The sequence below is a fragment of the Ammodytes marinus genome (assembly GCF_949987685.1).
Source record: "Ammodytes marinus genome assembly, chromosome: 15".
In the NCBI taxonomy this organism is placed as follows: Eukaryota; Metazoa; Chordata; class Actinopteri; order Uranoscopiformes; family Ammodytidae; genus Ammodytes; species Ammodytes marinus.
The window spans coordinates 10,784,297-10,797,751 of record NC_137219.1 but is presented as its reverse complement, the minus strand read 5'-3'; the positions used below and the strand labels follow the sequence as shown (position 1 = coordinate 10,797,751).

General features: G+C 38.2%; 1 protein-coding gene across 2 annotated transcripts in view; it reads right to left on the bottom strand.

The window, feature by feature from the left end:
* Positions 1-8,663: 8,663 nt before the first annotated feature.
* The window catches only part of spred1 (sprouty related EVH1 domain containing 1), a 38,453-nt gene continuing 33,661 nt past the window's right edge, over positions 8,664-13,455 (bottom strand). For both annotated transcript variants that reach the window (XM_080042595.1, XM_080042596.1), the window contains exon 6: positions 8,664-13,455. This exon is cut by the window's right edge and continues 477 nt beyond it. In XM_080042595.1, coding sequence (XP_079898721.1) covers positions 13,234-13,455 — 222 coding nt within the window. In that variant the 3' untranslated portion in view covers positions 8,664-13,233.

The window sequence follows — 13,455 nt, the reverse complement described above, 5'->3', positions numbered from 1 at the left end:
CCTGAGAAAGCAACATATGCTACTCCAGCTGCAACAAATTGACTTTCACCTTAGACAGTCACATGACATCACAGATGAGAAAGTGATATACACTTTGGAGCCAACAGAGCAGAGAGACTCTAAAACAGCTCAAGAGAGAAACAAAGACAGATGAAACATTGCAGCTGCTGCAGGAGACACTTGGACGGGGTTGGCCCTGGCACAGGAAACAAATGCTAAACTGATGCATTACTGGCCCATCAGACACAATCTGGCAGTGAGAGGGGATATTATGTGTGCAGGTGATAGAATAATAACCCCAAGCACCATGAGAGAAGACATGCTGAAAAAATACATGCAGCGCATCAAAGCATGCAGTGGACGAAAGCACTCGCCAGAAAGCACTGGTACTGGCCCGGTTTGACAACAGACATAGAACAAATGGTTGAAACGTGTGAGACATGCCAGCAGTTCAAGCCTAGAAACCAACAAGAGCCGCTGATCTCACACAAAATCCCTGAGCTTCCCTGGCTTAAAGTAGGAGCTGATGTCTTTGAGATAAAAGGACAATACTGATGGTCGACTACCTCTCTAAAAATACAGAGGTGCTTAACATTAAAGACAAGACCCTACAAAAGAGACAGCAGCACTAGGCTACTACAGAAGAGGGATAAGACCGCTTGCAAAGCTGCAACCAGGAAGTACTGTTCACATGGAGACAGAGAGAGGTTGGCGTCCAGCTGTGGTTACCTCGCAGACGGGTGAGCCAAGGTCATATGATATTGTGACATCTTCAGGTCAGCACTACAGGCACAACAGAAGAAACTTAAGGAAAACACCACACAGCGCCAAGATGGACTCTGAACCACAGTCATTTGATGATGTCCAAACATGCACACCTGCATTCGACCACCTGAGAGATACAAAGACTTTGTAATGGGGAGCTCAGGCTCCCAGCAGAGAACATAATTTATAATTCATAATGTAGTGTCTTGAAAAACAAAAATAACCGGTAAAGAAATAAATGTGTTATGTTATCTGCACATGAGCATGACGACAGTTGATATGTTAATGCTATATGTTCACTAATTATATGTTGACATGTTTATGTTACAAAACAGCAACAGAAAAGTTAAAGATACTGACACAATTGATGATTTAATTAATTGTTATGTTTACAAGTGAATCCTAACATGTTATAGTTGCTTTTGCTGTATATTTTATGGTTTTGTGAGACTGTGGGACCTTGATTTCCAGATGAAACGCAACATTTAGTTAGGATCAGTGATGATTGAGCTATAAGCTGGAATCCTGAAATGTTAAACCAAAAAATGCCTGAAATACATCACGACCATGTCTAATACTTTCACTTTTTGAATGAAATTAGATTAAAAGAAAAGAGCTTTTCCATGATATTCTAATAATATGAGTTTCACCTGCATATCACTTCATCTGATATAATTTTATCTATTTGTGCTTATGACACTGTGGGTTGGAGAGAAATATAATTTTGATTCTACTGTCTGCCTGTCCCATATTTCAGAAATTCACAATAAAGTTGACTTGACTTGATTTCTTTTAATCATTTCTCATTTATACAGCAATACTAAAGTCACACATTTGGTATATTGTAGAATTGCAAATACAAATGGAAATGTTTGTTACTTAGCAGAAAAAAATTCTAGTTGGGTTATTTTCAAAACACTATTAGCATAATATTATACTAAGTGTAGTGAAAGTATACTTAACCAGATCGATATTATGATTGCACAAAATACTCAAGAATATATTTTGACTACACTATTTACAATTGAACTATAGTGTAAGGTTTATAACTGCACTACTGTCATACAACGTTCTGTGTCAAACAAACAATTATTCAGCCCACTTCTTATGGGTTAAGTTAAGTTGTAGCCTATGGGCAAAACCCATTTTTTTTTTAAAACAGACATGTAGAGTTGTAAAAGGTTGTTCACCAGAAATGATATCCAGGACCTTCCACGATCACAATCTGGGTGAACAACCTGGTCAACTAGCTGCTGGAATGCTACAGCGGGCCGATAGAGCAAATCAGAACCACTGTTAAGTGAATGGGGGTGGGCCAATAGGGATTTTTTTAAACTTATAAATATTATAGGAGCCACGTCCAATATGTGTGCTGCTCCTGGTGCGGTTTGACTCCCGGGTGACTTGTTGACGCGCTGCGTGTCTCAATGTTTGTAGTTGTGGTTGTTAAAGCAATGACTGAACCAAGCGATCATCTCCGGTGCAGACCGTTTATTTTGCTTACCAAGACACCAATTACGGTACATGTGATTACGGAATACGTTTGTTTAGTTCCTCAGTGATAACAACTGTCACAATTGAGCTTCTAGCGGTCAAAAACCGTGAGCCCTTCCGGGGTCAAACAACAAACAAACAATCAAGTGACACACCTTTTATACCTGTGCCCCAGGCAATAGGGCAGTGACACCAGGTGGACAACACATGACATGACAACATATAGATACCCAAAAATGGCTCTTACAGATATCATTGTGAAACTTTGCAAGTTGATTACTGACATTAAAACAACAACTTTTTGTATTAGAGTATTTTCCAAAAAGTATGAATGAATACGAAAATCATCAATGTCTTACTAATGATGCGTAAATGTGCATATCTGCAAAGCCCAGAAATCTATGTTGGAAGAAAACAAAGTCAATTTGTTTTTACATTTTGAAAACAAAACAAGTGTCCAACTTCCTGAAGCCTTTCCTAATCACAGTTCAAATTTGATCAATAACCCATAGAACATTTTTTTTTTACACGGTTACATTACATGTGCCATGAACCAAAATTGTCCTTTTAAAGTCTCCAGCTGGTATTTTAGAAAACGGCTAGACATTCCCTTGGAAAAAACTGTAAAAAAATTATTTCTATGGGTTATTGATCAAATTTGAATTGTGATTAGGAAAGGCTTCAGGCTTTACTTTGTTTTCTTCCAAGATCTAGATTTCTGGGCTTTGCAGATATGCAAATCTACGCATCATTAGTAATATATTGATGATTTTTCATATTTATTTAAACATTTTGGAAAATACTGTAATACAAAAAGTGTTTGTTTTAATGTCAGTAATCAACTGGCAAAGTTTCATAATGATATCTATAAGTTCAAAAAATTCCCCATTAGCCCACCCCCATTCATTTAAACAGTGGTTCGGATTTGCTATGTCGGCCCGCTGTAGCTTTCCAGCAGCTTGTTGACAATGTTGTCCACCCAGGTTGTGATCGTGGAAGGTCCTAGATGTCATTTTTGGTGAACAACCTTTTACAATGCTCCATGTCCATACAATCACTTTCCCTGGTCATTAAGTTATATTATAAACCACTATGATGATACATTGCTAATTTTGTTAGGTATTAAGTATACAATTCACTTACACATTTTTTGACCTTGGACAGATTCTACCACCAGATCTTTAGCCAGGAATATGGCAGCACTGATGGTGTAGAGATGGCAGTGGCTCTAGAGAGGCAGATAGAGCTGTACAACACAGAGTGCAGGGACCAATGTGCCAAAGTTTCCTCCAGTGGCAAGCGGCTTTTGATAGCTATCTGCTCCCCCTTAATGAAAAGGGTCCACAGCCAAATGAAGCACAGTGGGGAGATGTGCTTCATGGATGCTTCGGGGAATATGGATCGGCACCATTGTCGGGTGTTCCTCCTTTTAACGCACAGCTGTGCTGGTGGCCTACCACTTGGAATCATTATCACTCAGTCGGAGGAAGAGCAGGTCATTTTTGAGGGCCTCACTCTCCTGAAGAGCCTCCTTTCGGAGGAAGCCTTTTCAGGGAGGGGAGAGTCAGGGCCAATGCTGTTCCTCACAGATGACAGCCGGGCAGAGAGAGCAGCTCTGAACCGAGCATACCCAAAAGCCAAACTCCTCCTCTGCTCCTTTCACCTGCTGCAAGCAGCTTGGAGATGGCTGTGGTGCAAGGAGAGTGAAATCAACATGGCAGACAGGGCATCTCTGTTCTCAACAATAAAAGACCTGATGTATGCCAGAGAGGAAGGTGTTATGCTGAGAAAATACGAACAGGCTGCAGAGAGCACACTCGTAAACAGGTTGGTGAATTTTGTGACATTTTATCACAGCAGACCAGTTCAAGTTTGTCATGGAAGTTACTAAAATGATAGGTCTTACTGTTCAATATAATTAATTTACTGGATTTTATTCTAAAGGTACAGCAAATTCAAGGCATACCTCCAGAAACTTTACAGCCGTAGGGAGTGTTGGGCTCTCTGCTACAGGGAAACCCTGCCTGTAAGAGGAAACCACACAAACAATTTCACTGAGGCTGCGATGAGGATCCTCAAGGATAAGATCCTGCATCGCACAAAGGCCTATAATATTCCCCAACTATTTGATTTTTTAACAACCCGCCTCAGTGCCTACTACAAGGCAAGAATTACCGATGCTGCCATTGGCAATTTCGAAGGGCTGCAGAAGTCAAGGTTTCTGGCAAAGACCACTAATGGACCTGAGGACATCCATAAGGTGAAACTTTATTCTGTTCTAATTCTACTTTTACGAAGCAGCACCATAGTAAATGTAAATATATTACCATTACAAGGTTGGAGATTGAAATAAATGTTTTGGTGAACAAATATAAATGTTTGGTCATCTCTGTTAATTCCTCGTTGCTGTTTTTTTTTCACATAGATTGACCCCACCCACTTTGAGGTGAAAAGCTCCTCAGTTCCAGGCAAAGTGCATGTGGTGGATATAAATATGGAGATGTGCAGCTGTCCAATGGGTAGCGGTGGTGGGCCCTGCAAACACCAGGCTGCTGTCCTCCTCCATCATAAAGCCCCCAGCAGTAACTTTCTGCCACAGACAGCAGAGACGAGGGCAAAGCTATTGTACATAGCAACTGGTAGTAAGTCAAATACAGTAGCCCCCCCGCCCCCCATTACCAACACATGGCACACACCAATACATTGATTCAATAGGGGCTTAAAATATGCTGGAATATACACACTATTACATTGCTACAGTCTATGTCACTGCAGTTTAGACACAGTGTACTTGATTGATTTTGTGACATAATTTTTTTTTATGACTTTGCTTCATTTTTAGAGGAAAATGTACCTCTTCAGTTTTTGAGGGCTTTGACTGAAGGGGCAGGGCCATCAACAGATGCTGGAGCAGAGCCGCACACCTGGCAAGAAGAGACAGGTGTGGTGATGGTGGATCATGAACTTCAGCAGGCTGCATCAGAGGAAGGTATTCAGTCAGAATGCTCTATTTCAACTTTATATTGGGCTTCACATTTCGATTGTCTTTTTAGAATAATTTTTGTGATTCAAAATTCAAAATGTATTGTCATATGTACAGTAAAACAGGCAGGTCCACTGTTATAATTGTACTCTGTTCATTATCCTGTCTTTCAGTCTTTAAAACTAACAAAATCTATAACAACTATACAAATGTAAATATCACAGGATGAAGTATACATTCAAATGACTGGAAACATTGACATCAAATTTAAAGAAATTAACACTCAAAATGAACTTGAGTTTATATGATAATGATCCAAGCGGTGTAAAAATAATTCTCTGTATGCAACACTACTTCACCCCATTAGGTCTCCATGTGAAACACTTAATTCAGTGTCAGTAATATAGTGTTCTGTCACAAAACCTCTACCACCTGCCAAGCTGACTGGGGTGGTTGTACACCTTGTAGCCTATATCTTTATATTTTTTGTCTATCACTACAGTTCTCGTCAAGCGCTGTCTTTTAGTGACAGTGATAAGAAGAACTTATAACTCTTATCAATTCATTGTTGTTACCTAAAGTATTATTGGTATTGTTTTCCAGTATCCCACAAAGCTGTTGCAGCAGAATTTGCTGAGATGGTGGGGGAGCTGTCGGCCATGGTGAACAGCAACGCATCTTTCACCACATCGGCTTCAGCTGCTATAAAAGCCTTCAGAAAAATAAAAGGCAATCCTTCGAGGATCCAGTCGGCATTGCACATGTTTGGCCGTTATACAAACACCAGCTTGGCCTCTGTACGGTCAAAGGCCATTCGTAGAGCAGCCAGGCATGCTGGCCCTGCTATTCATGCCCAGCCAACAGCAGTGGCGCGACGAAGGCTATCCTTGGGTGGAAGACGTCGCCTTGCTGCTGGACGTCCTACCAAGGTCACAAAAGGAACTGACCATGTTTACAGCCAGCCATCCCAGAAGGTCCGGACACCAGCTCCACACAATCTGGCACACTCGGTGTCGGAGCACAAACGACACCCAAAATAAATGTACACCTCAATATGGGAGACAAGTGCAGTGAATGCAATGCCATATGTCAATTATTGTATAGTTATTGAATTCCTTGTATGCCAGATATATTTCGTATGTAGTTATCAGCATATTGTCCATAGAACCTTTGCATTCGTCATTCTTCTAAAAGTAGGATTAGGTCCATTTTTAATTTCCAATTGATGTTCGTGCAAATGTATTTGGGGTGTTACATAAATCTTTAAGTAAGTAAAAGTTTCTGCTTGCGACTAACCTTGCCTGGAAAATATGTCAAATTCCGCTAATATTCAATGGTTTTACTATAATGTTGTTCCCTGAATGCCATGTACATGTACTTCAGTAGTTTCCAGCATGTATTAAATAGTGCCACTGTCTTCCTCATCATTAACAATGGATTAGCCACCAGAACCAAGATGTTGTAAAATAATAACCTTGGCGGCTGTGTTAATTTGCCTCTGTATGTTTTTTTTTTTTTCAAAAGTCATCCTTTCTTTTATTTTGCTGTTTTCATTTTCAAAATTGTTAAATGTGAAATAAACTGTTAAAAATAAACAAAAAAAAAATATATGTAATAAATGAATTGTATGGAAAAATGTGTTAATTTGCCTCTGTATGTTTTTTTTTCTTCAAAATTCATCCTTTCTTTTATTTTGCTGTTTTCATTTTCAAAATTGTTAAATGTGAAATAAACTGTTAAAAATAAACAAAAATATATAAATATATGTAATAAATGAATTGTATGGAAAAATGTGTTAATTTGCCTCTGTATGTTTTTTTTCTTCAAAATTCATCCTTTCTTTTATTTTGCTGTTTTCATTTTCAAAATTGTTAAATGTGAAATAAACTGTTAAAAATAAACAAAAATATATATATATATGTAATAAATGAATTGTATGGAAAAATGTGTTAATTTGCCTCTGTATGTTTTTTTTTCTTCAAAAGTCATCCTTTCTTTTATTTTGCTGTTTTCATTTTCAAAATTGTTAAATGTGAAATAAACTGTTAAAATTAAACAAAAAAATATATACATATGTAATAAATGAATTGTATGGACCTGGCAGAATCTTAAAATAGACACTTCAAGGATTAGAAAAAAACACACACCCTATGCGCGTGGACCTATTCTTCCATCTACTTAACTAGAGCATACATGATAAGTATGCTCTTCCTTTGCTTCGTCCTGCCTGGCTAGCATGCGTGTAGCGTCTGACCAATCATAGCGCCCGAATGTGAAGGGGGCGGGTCTTGCCTAGAAGTGCAGTGGGTTCCATAATAACGCGTCGCTGTAATGTTCATGCCTCCTTTTTTGTTCCGGTTAAGTGCGAAGATCCGGAGGGAAACATGCGACGTTCAATCTATGGTTCCGCTCCAGTACTGTAGGTAACAATAGAAAACTGTATACTAAAAGTCAGAATTTGAGCCAAATGTTCAAGTTTTCCCTGGTAAGAACGTATCCTATTGCCACATCATCTTGATTTATTAATACAGAAAATTGAGAAAAAATAGCATAATGATATAGGCTACAGTAGGCAACTTGAAGCTTGTATGCTTTCAAAGCAACAGAAGGTTTACTCATGTATTTCTATGTTAAAATACATTCAGTTAAATCCTTCTTAAATGTATTTTGCTTTTGAGTTAAAACAAGGATTCAGAGTTCCTGAAAAGTTGACAATTGGGAAATTTGTGTCCGAATCATACCTGCGTTTTGTGATCCCATCTCATGTTGAATGTAAAATATTGATCTAGTACGAAATTTGATCAATGTAGAAGACTAAAACACTATTAAAAGTAGTGTGGTAAAAGCATAAAGTCAAAGGATATGGAAGCACATAAAATAATACCTTAATTAAAATAAAGTAGGCTACTTAGATGCATCTTCCTAATTAAATTGTTGTAAATTCTTGCTTGAGTTTTCATTCAAGGTTCACTAGGTCGCATAACTATGTGGATTGTTGTTATATGATGAAAATTAACTTAGGTTCAGATAATTAGTTCCCCTGTTGTAACTTCATCTCTCTGAACACAATCATTTATCATCATTATCTTTGTTTAATAGAGAAGAATGCCTATCACAATTTCCTTGAGTCTCTAATGTCTTATTTTGTCCAACCAACAGACCAAAAACCAAAACATATTAATTTCACTGACAAAAAGAGGAACATTGTCAAATTTGAGAAGCTGGAACCTAAGAGTGTTTTGCATCTTTGCTTGGTGATAGACTTAAACCCTCACATGAATCATCAGAATTTTCTTAATCACAGTAGACTTTAGCACATGCAATCGTTCATGTTTTGTCTCAGCAGCACGCCTCTGGTTTCTGGCCTCGTTTCTACCTGGACAAACGTTGAATTAAAAAAAACACAACGGAGCCTGCGAAGCAAAAGATTAAAACTCACCATTTTATTATGATAATGTTATTTGATATGTCAAATTACAAGTGTATGATGTAACATAAAAACAGTTACAAACATATGTATGCATATTTACATCATATATTTATGAAAAGTAACGAGCTACATCTGTATAAAGAAAATACAACTATGACATGAGTTATTGGGACTATAAATTTTACATCATATACTTGGTATTCTCGAACCATGAGAAGAATTACCTAGACGTGTAGAAACCAATAGAACCAGAACGAAAGATGTTAAATTATAAAAAAAAAATGGAAACTAGGATGGACGTGAGGCACTTTTTTGAGGTTGTCAGGATGTGAAAGCCGATGGCACTAAGAAACTTCAAGGAAAGAAAAAATAAAGATGCACAGGGCAAAAAATATGCAAAAAGAGAGAGTGTAAGAAAGAAAAGGAAAACAGGCAGTGTTTACAGAATAGTTAAGAGTAGTACCATTTATACTGCAAGTTTCAAAACACAAATGTCTTCCACTATTTAGAACTAATCACATAAATGTTACATCAAGCGCTGTAAGATGAAAAAAAAAGCTTACATATAGTATCATCAGTGCACCAAAGCATCGGAGAATTGAAACATAACCACTTAACTGCTGTGAAAAGTAACTGTTTTAAAAACAATACACTGAAGAGAAACAGGTTTATATAGCTTTTTTCTTTTTTTTAAATCTACACAATCTCAAGAATGTACACTTGTGTGCATTCCCAAAGAAATGCACAATTTCCAAGATCGAAAGAGGATAAAGACTAGCAGCAAAGTGGTTAAAACTGAAGTCTTATATAATGCGGGTCAAAAAAATATATATATTAAAGCAGACAGACACATGTTGCATATATAATACAGTACATGACAGGAAGTTGCACTGTGCTGGTTAATGCAGAATGAGAAGTGTTATTTCAGCATTCTCTACACTTTGTATAAATGCACGTCCTACATTTTGCTTCTCAGCCAGCAAGTTTTAATCAGGTTCATCAAACCTTGGTTCAGCTTGCAATAATGCAGGGCAATCCAATTCCAATGGGAGAATATGACAACCAACCAAATAATTGGTTACACACCAACCCCACATTCACACACACACACAATGCCAGCACACTGGAAACTAACACACATACAGTTTATATGTATATAGTAACACTGGCGCACCCACACACACACTTGTCCACTTCATCACACAGAGCAATCAAACATTTAGAAACACACTGTCATGGTTATATGCTGTTGGAGAATTAGGGTTTAACAGTCGTTCATAGCTGATTTTCTCTGTCAACACAATAAAATTAGTGATTGTATCTAGCAGCTTTATATGTATGTATGTATAGATATTTATATATATTTATATATCAAACGTTTGAAACGAGTGGACTGCCACTACTGTACCATGTTAGCACTATCCTTCCTTCTACCGTACAAAACTAGAGAGAAACTCTATTAGATGCTCAATAGTCAGTTCCATCAAAAAACGCCCTCTACTTTTCAATGTGAAATAATACTAAAAGGTGACCTATGTACATAATGCTGTCAATTGACGAGCTACAGTATATGCTGACAGCAGCGATAAATACAGCTTTATCTTTAAAATTTCAAAGACAAAAAAAAAAGAAAAAAAAGAAGAAGCTGGGATTATTATCAGAACTTAAATATAGTGTTAAGTATTTACAGGTGTTTGGAGTTTGGTGCCAGGGGTTGGTCATCTACCTACATAGCGTTAAAGTGTCCTGTCCCATCACTGACTCAGTCTGCAGAGAGGTCAATGTGTTTCCCATGTTAGAAAGTTTGCATAGAAAGTAAAGGGAGAAATTGGTCAGGTCGGAATTATTAGGAAAAGAAAATGTTTTCTCCTGTACTCCAGGTCGTGTCAAGACCGGAGGCATGAAGAGATGCATATCTGTTAGCGACAGCATGTGGATGTTGTACCAAATCTTATTTTAAATATAGAGTGGAATCACATCTAGCACTTTTTTCAAACGTGCCAATGTCAAGGTTAATATAAGGATCATTTCTGTTATTGCAGCCAGACATCCAAACTGAACTGTGTTACTACTGTTGGTAGTGTTTTAATCCAAGTGTTGGACTAGTTTGAGTCATCAACGGTTATATGAACAAGACATATTCCATTTAATATTAATTTTTGACTCTTTTGTGAACGAAATGGGGTTCAAACAGTCTGCATAGTCCCTGTTTCCCAAAGTATCTTAAAGGAATAGTTTGACAGTTTGTGAATTGTTTGCTTTTTTGCAGATTTAATATGAATCTCAGTTCCACTAGCATACTTATCTGTTAAATATAAAGCTACAGCCAGGCTCACTATTTAACATGTTATAACTTGTTTGCTTAATCTATACAAGAAAACAAAAATCAAAGTGTGAAAATAAAAAGCTGCTGTTTTTGGAGGGGGTTATGGATGGGACAATTTTTTGGCCATACGCAACTACTTCTATGGCAACCTCATGTTGACAACAGCACACCAGAAAGTCATCCAAATCATAGGCCCACACATACCCCTTTGTTTTTACATTTTGGTTTTTGTATCTATTAAACAAATGACACATAACATATTCATTAGTGAACTTCGAAAGGTTGGTAGGCATATTTTGTTACATTCCATCAGAGATGGGCTGTTTCCACATTTCCAATTTAGATTCAATGCTAAGCTAAGCTAAGTGGCTGCTAGATGTAGCATAGCCTAATAATGAACAGACATTAGACTTTTCATCTAACTTTTGAAAACAAAGCAAATAAGTGAATTTCCCAAAATATCAAACTATTTCTTCAACAGTTTGATCGTCTCTTTGCTCACTTTGGAGCCACTGGATAAAAGTCACTATGGGAAACAGGAAGCTGGTTTGTACTATAAGAGGAGTCAAAGCCTTAATCATATAGTCAGTGGTGACGTTACACAACCTGGATTCAACAGTGCATATGACGACCTATGCATACACACTTCACAAACGCACACATACATACACATACATAACATCTGTGTTTTTTTAATAGCTAAGATACTCAGCATTCCTGAACCAATGCATTCACTCATTCACGGCCTGTTAAATGAAGACGCACAGAAGGAGTGGACTTTTGAGGAACAATGCAGTACAACATTTACACAGGATATGAGGGGAAAATAAAACAAAAAGTTAAAAAAGAACTTGATTAATGGGACAGACATGGAAATTTGGAGTGGGTGCCGCAACCAAAGCTTGGAGAGCAGTGCTTTCAAGAGGGGTTTTTCCCCCACATGCCAAATCAGATGTTAAATTAAGTCAACTAATTTTAAAATCTGATGGATTCTCAATAAAAGAAATACCTAATTTAAGTGCCTCATCATTTACCCAAAGGAGCACTGTAACCCCATTCACTCACCAAAACAAAACTTGCTGGTTGAGCAACATTTCAGCATTTGTTTCAAAAAGTAATTATAAAGTGAGCAGGAAAATAACAATGTAGAAACAATAACACCAATTTCACTACAGAAAGTAAATAACTGGACTAAAAAACTGAAATCCACTGTAAAAATGAAATTGCCATGTATTGGTTTCAGTTTAAATGGTTCAAGAGGTTCCACTGCTTTTTTTTCAAGATGTGGAAAATCTATTTTGGGGGAAGTCTGCATGGTAAAGTCATTACCATTTTTCCCTTCTAATCATGGAATCGATCCCTTTATTTTGGAATGCAATCAAACAGTCTGAATCACCTTCTAACTACTTTTTGATTTTGTATCAACACCAGAAAGGAAAACAAGGAATCGGCAATACATCCACCGCAGCAACGTCTCTCAAAATGTTTAAATGACACTAAATATGGTGGTTAATGTACCACAAGAATTTGAGAGGGTAACCTTTACTCTGGGGGGGGGGGGGGGTGTTGGGGTTGGGGTGATACCATTTCTAGTGCACTTTTCTCTGTCTAGTAATTACATTGTCAGCAAATGCTTAAGCCATGAAGGAAAGGCCACTGTTACCCAACTGCAAATTCACAAAAAAGCAAGAACATATCCCTTTTAGCATACTCAAACAGCAAGTACTCTTCTCAATGCAGAATAGTTTTGTTTTCTTTTTTTGTCATTAAGTTGTCGCTCTCTGTACAAAAGACAATTTTCCTTCATAAAGTTACACATTACTTGCAGTAGAGTTCTGACATTTGTGGCCTGGCTTTGTCAATGCATGAGTGTGAATGTGAGAGAGGTGTGTGTATGTGTGTGTTTGTGTGTGTATGTGTACACAGGTATGTTTAGTAACATCTCCAAGTCTATTAATCTTGACGCCTCCTCCTCCACTACTTCTGCGCAGATTAAGCTCCTGAACTTAGCTTGATGCTCAGAGCTCCCACAAAGCATATGGTTTGTCCTCCACCGCTGCTTGTCGGCGACAAACACAAACTGAAATCTCCAAAAGCCCTCAGAGCTGGGGATCAACAACATCACCCCGTCTGAGAGGGGAATGAAAAAAGGATGCCGGCTTTTTTAATTTTCCGTTTGTATCCACTTCCTGTGTTAGCTAGCTTTGAGGGTGTCCCAGAGTCCGTTTGGTGGGGTCACCCCGCGGCCTTGTGCTTACCCCCACAGCAGCGGCAGGCCTCGCCACAGTGGTGACAGGCGCGCAGGGGCAGATAGCAGCACATGCAGGGCGCGATGAAGGAGAGCGCCACCAGGGCCAGCCAGCGCAGGCAGAACTGCTCGTCAGATGTGTCACATGAGCAGGGGTCCGAGAAGTCGCCCTCGGAGTCAGACATGCAGTGGTACAGCATGCTCTCGGC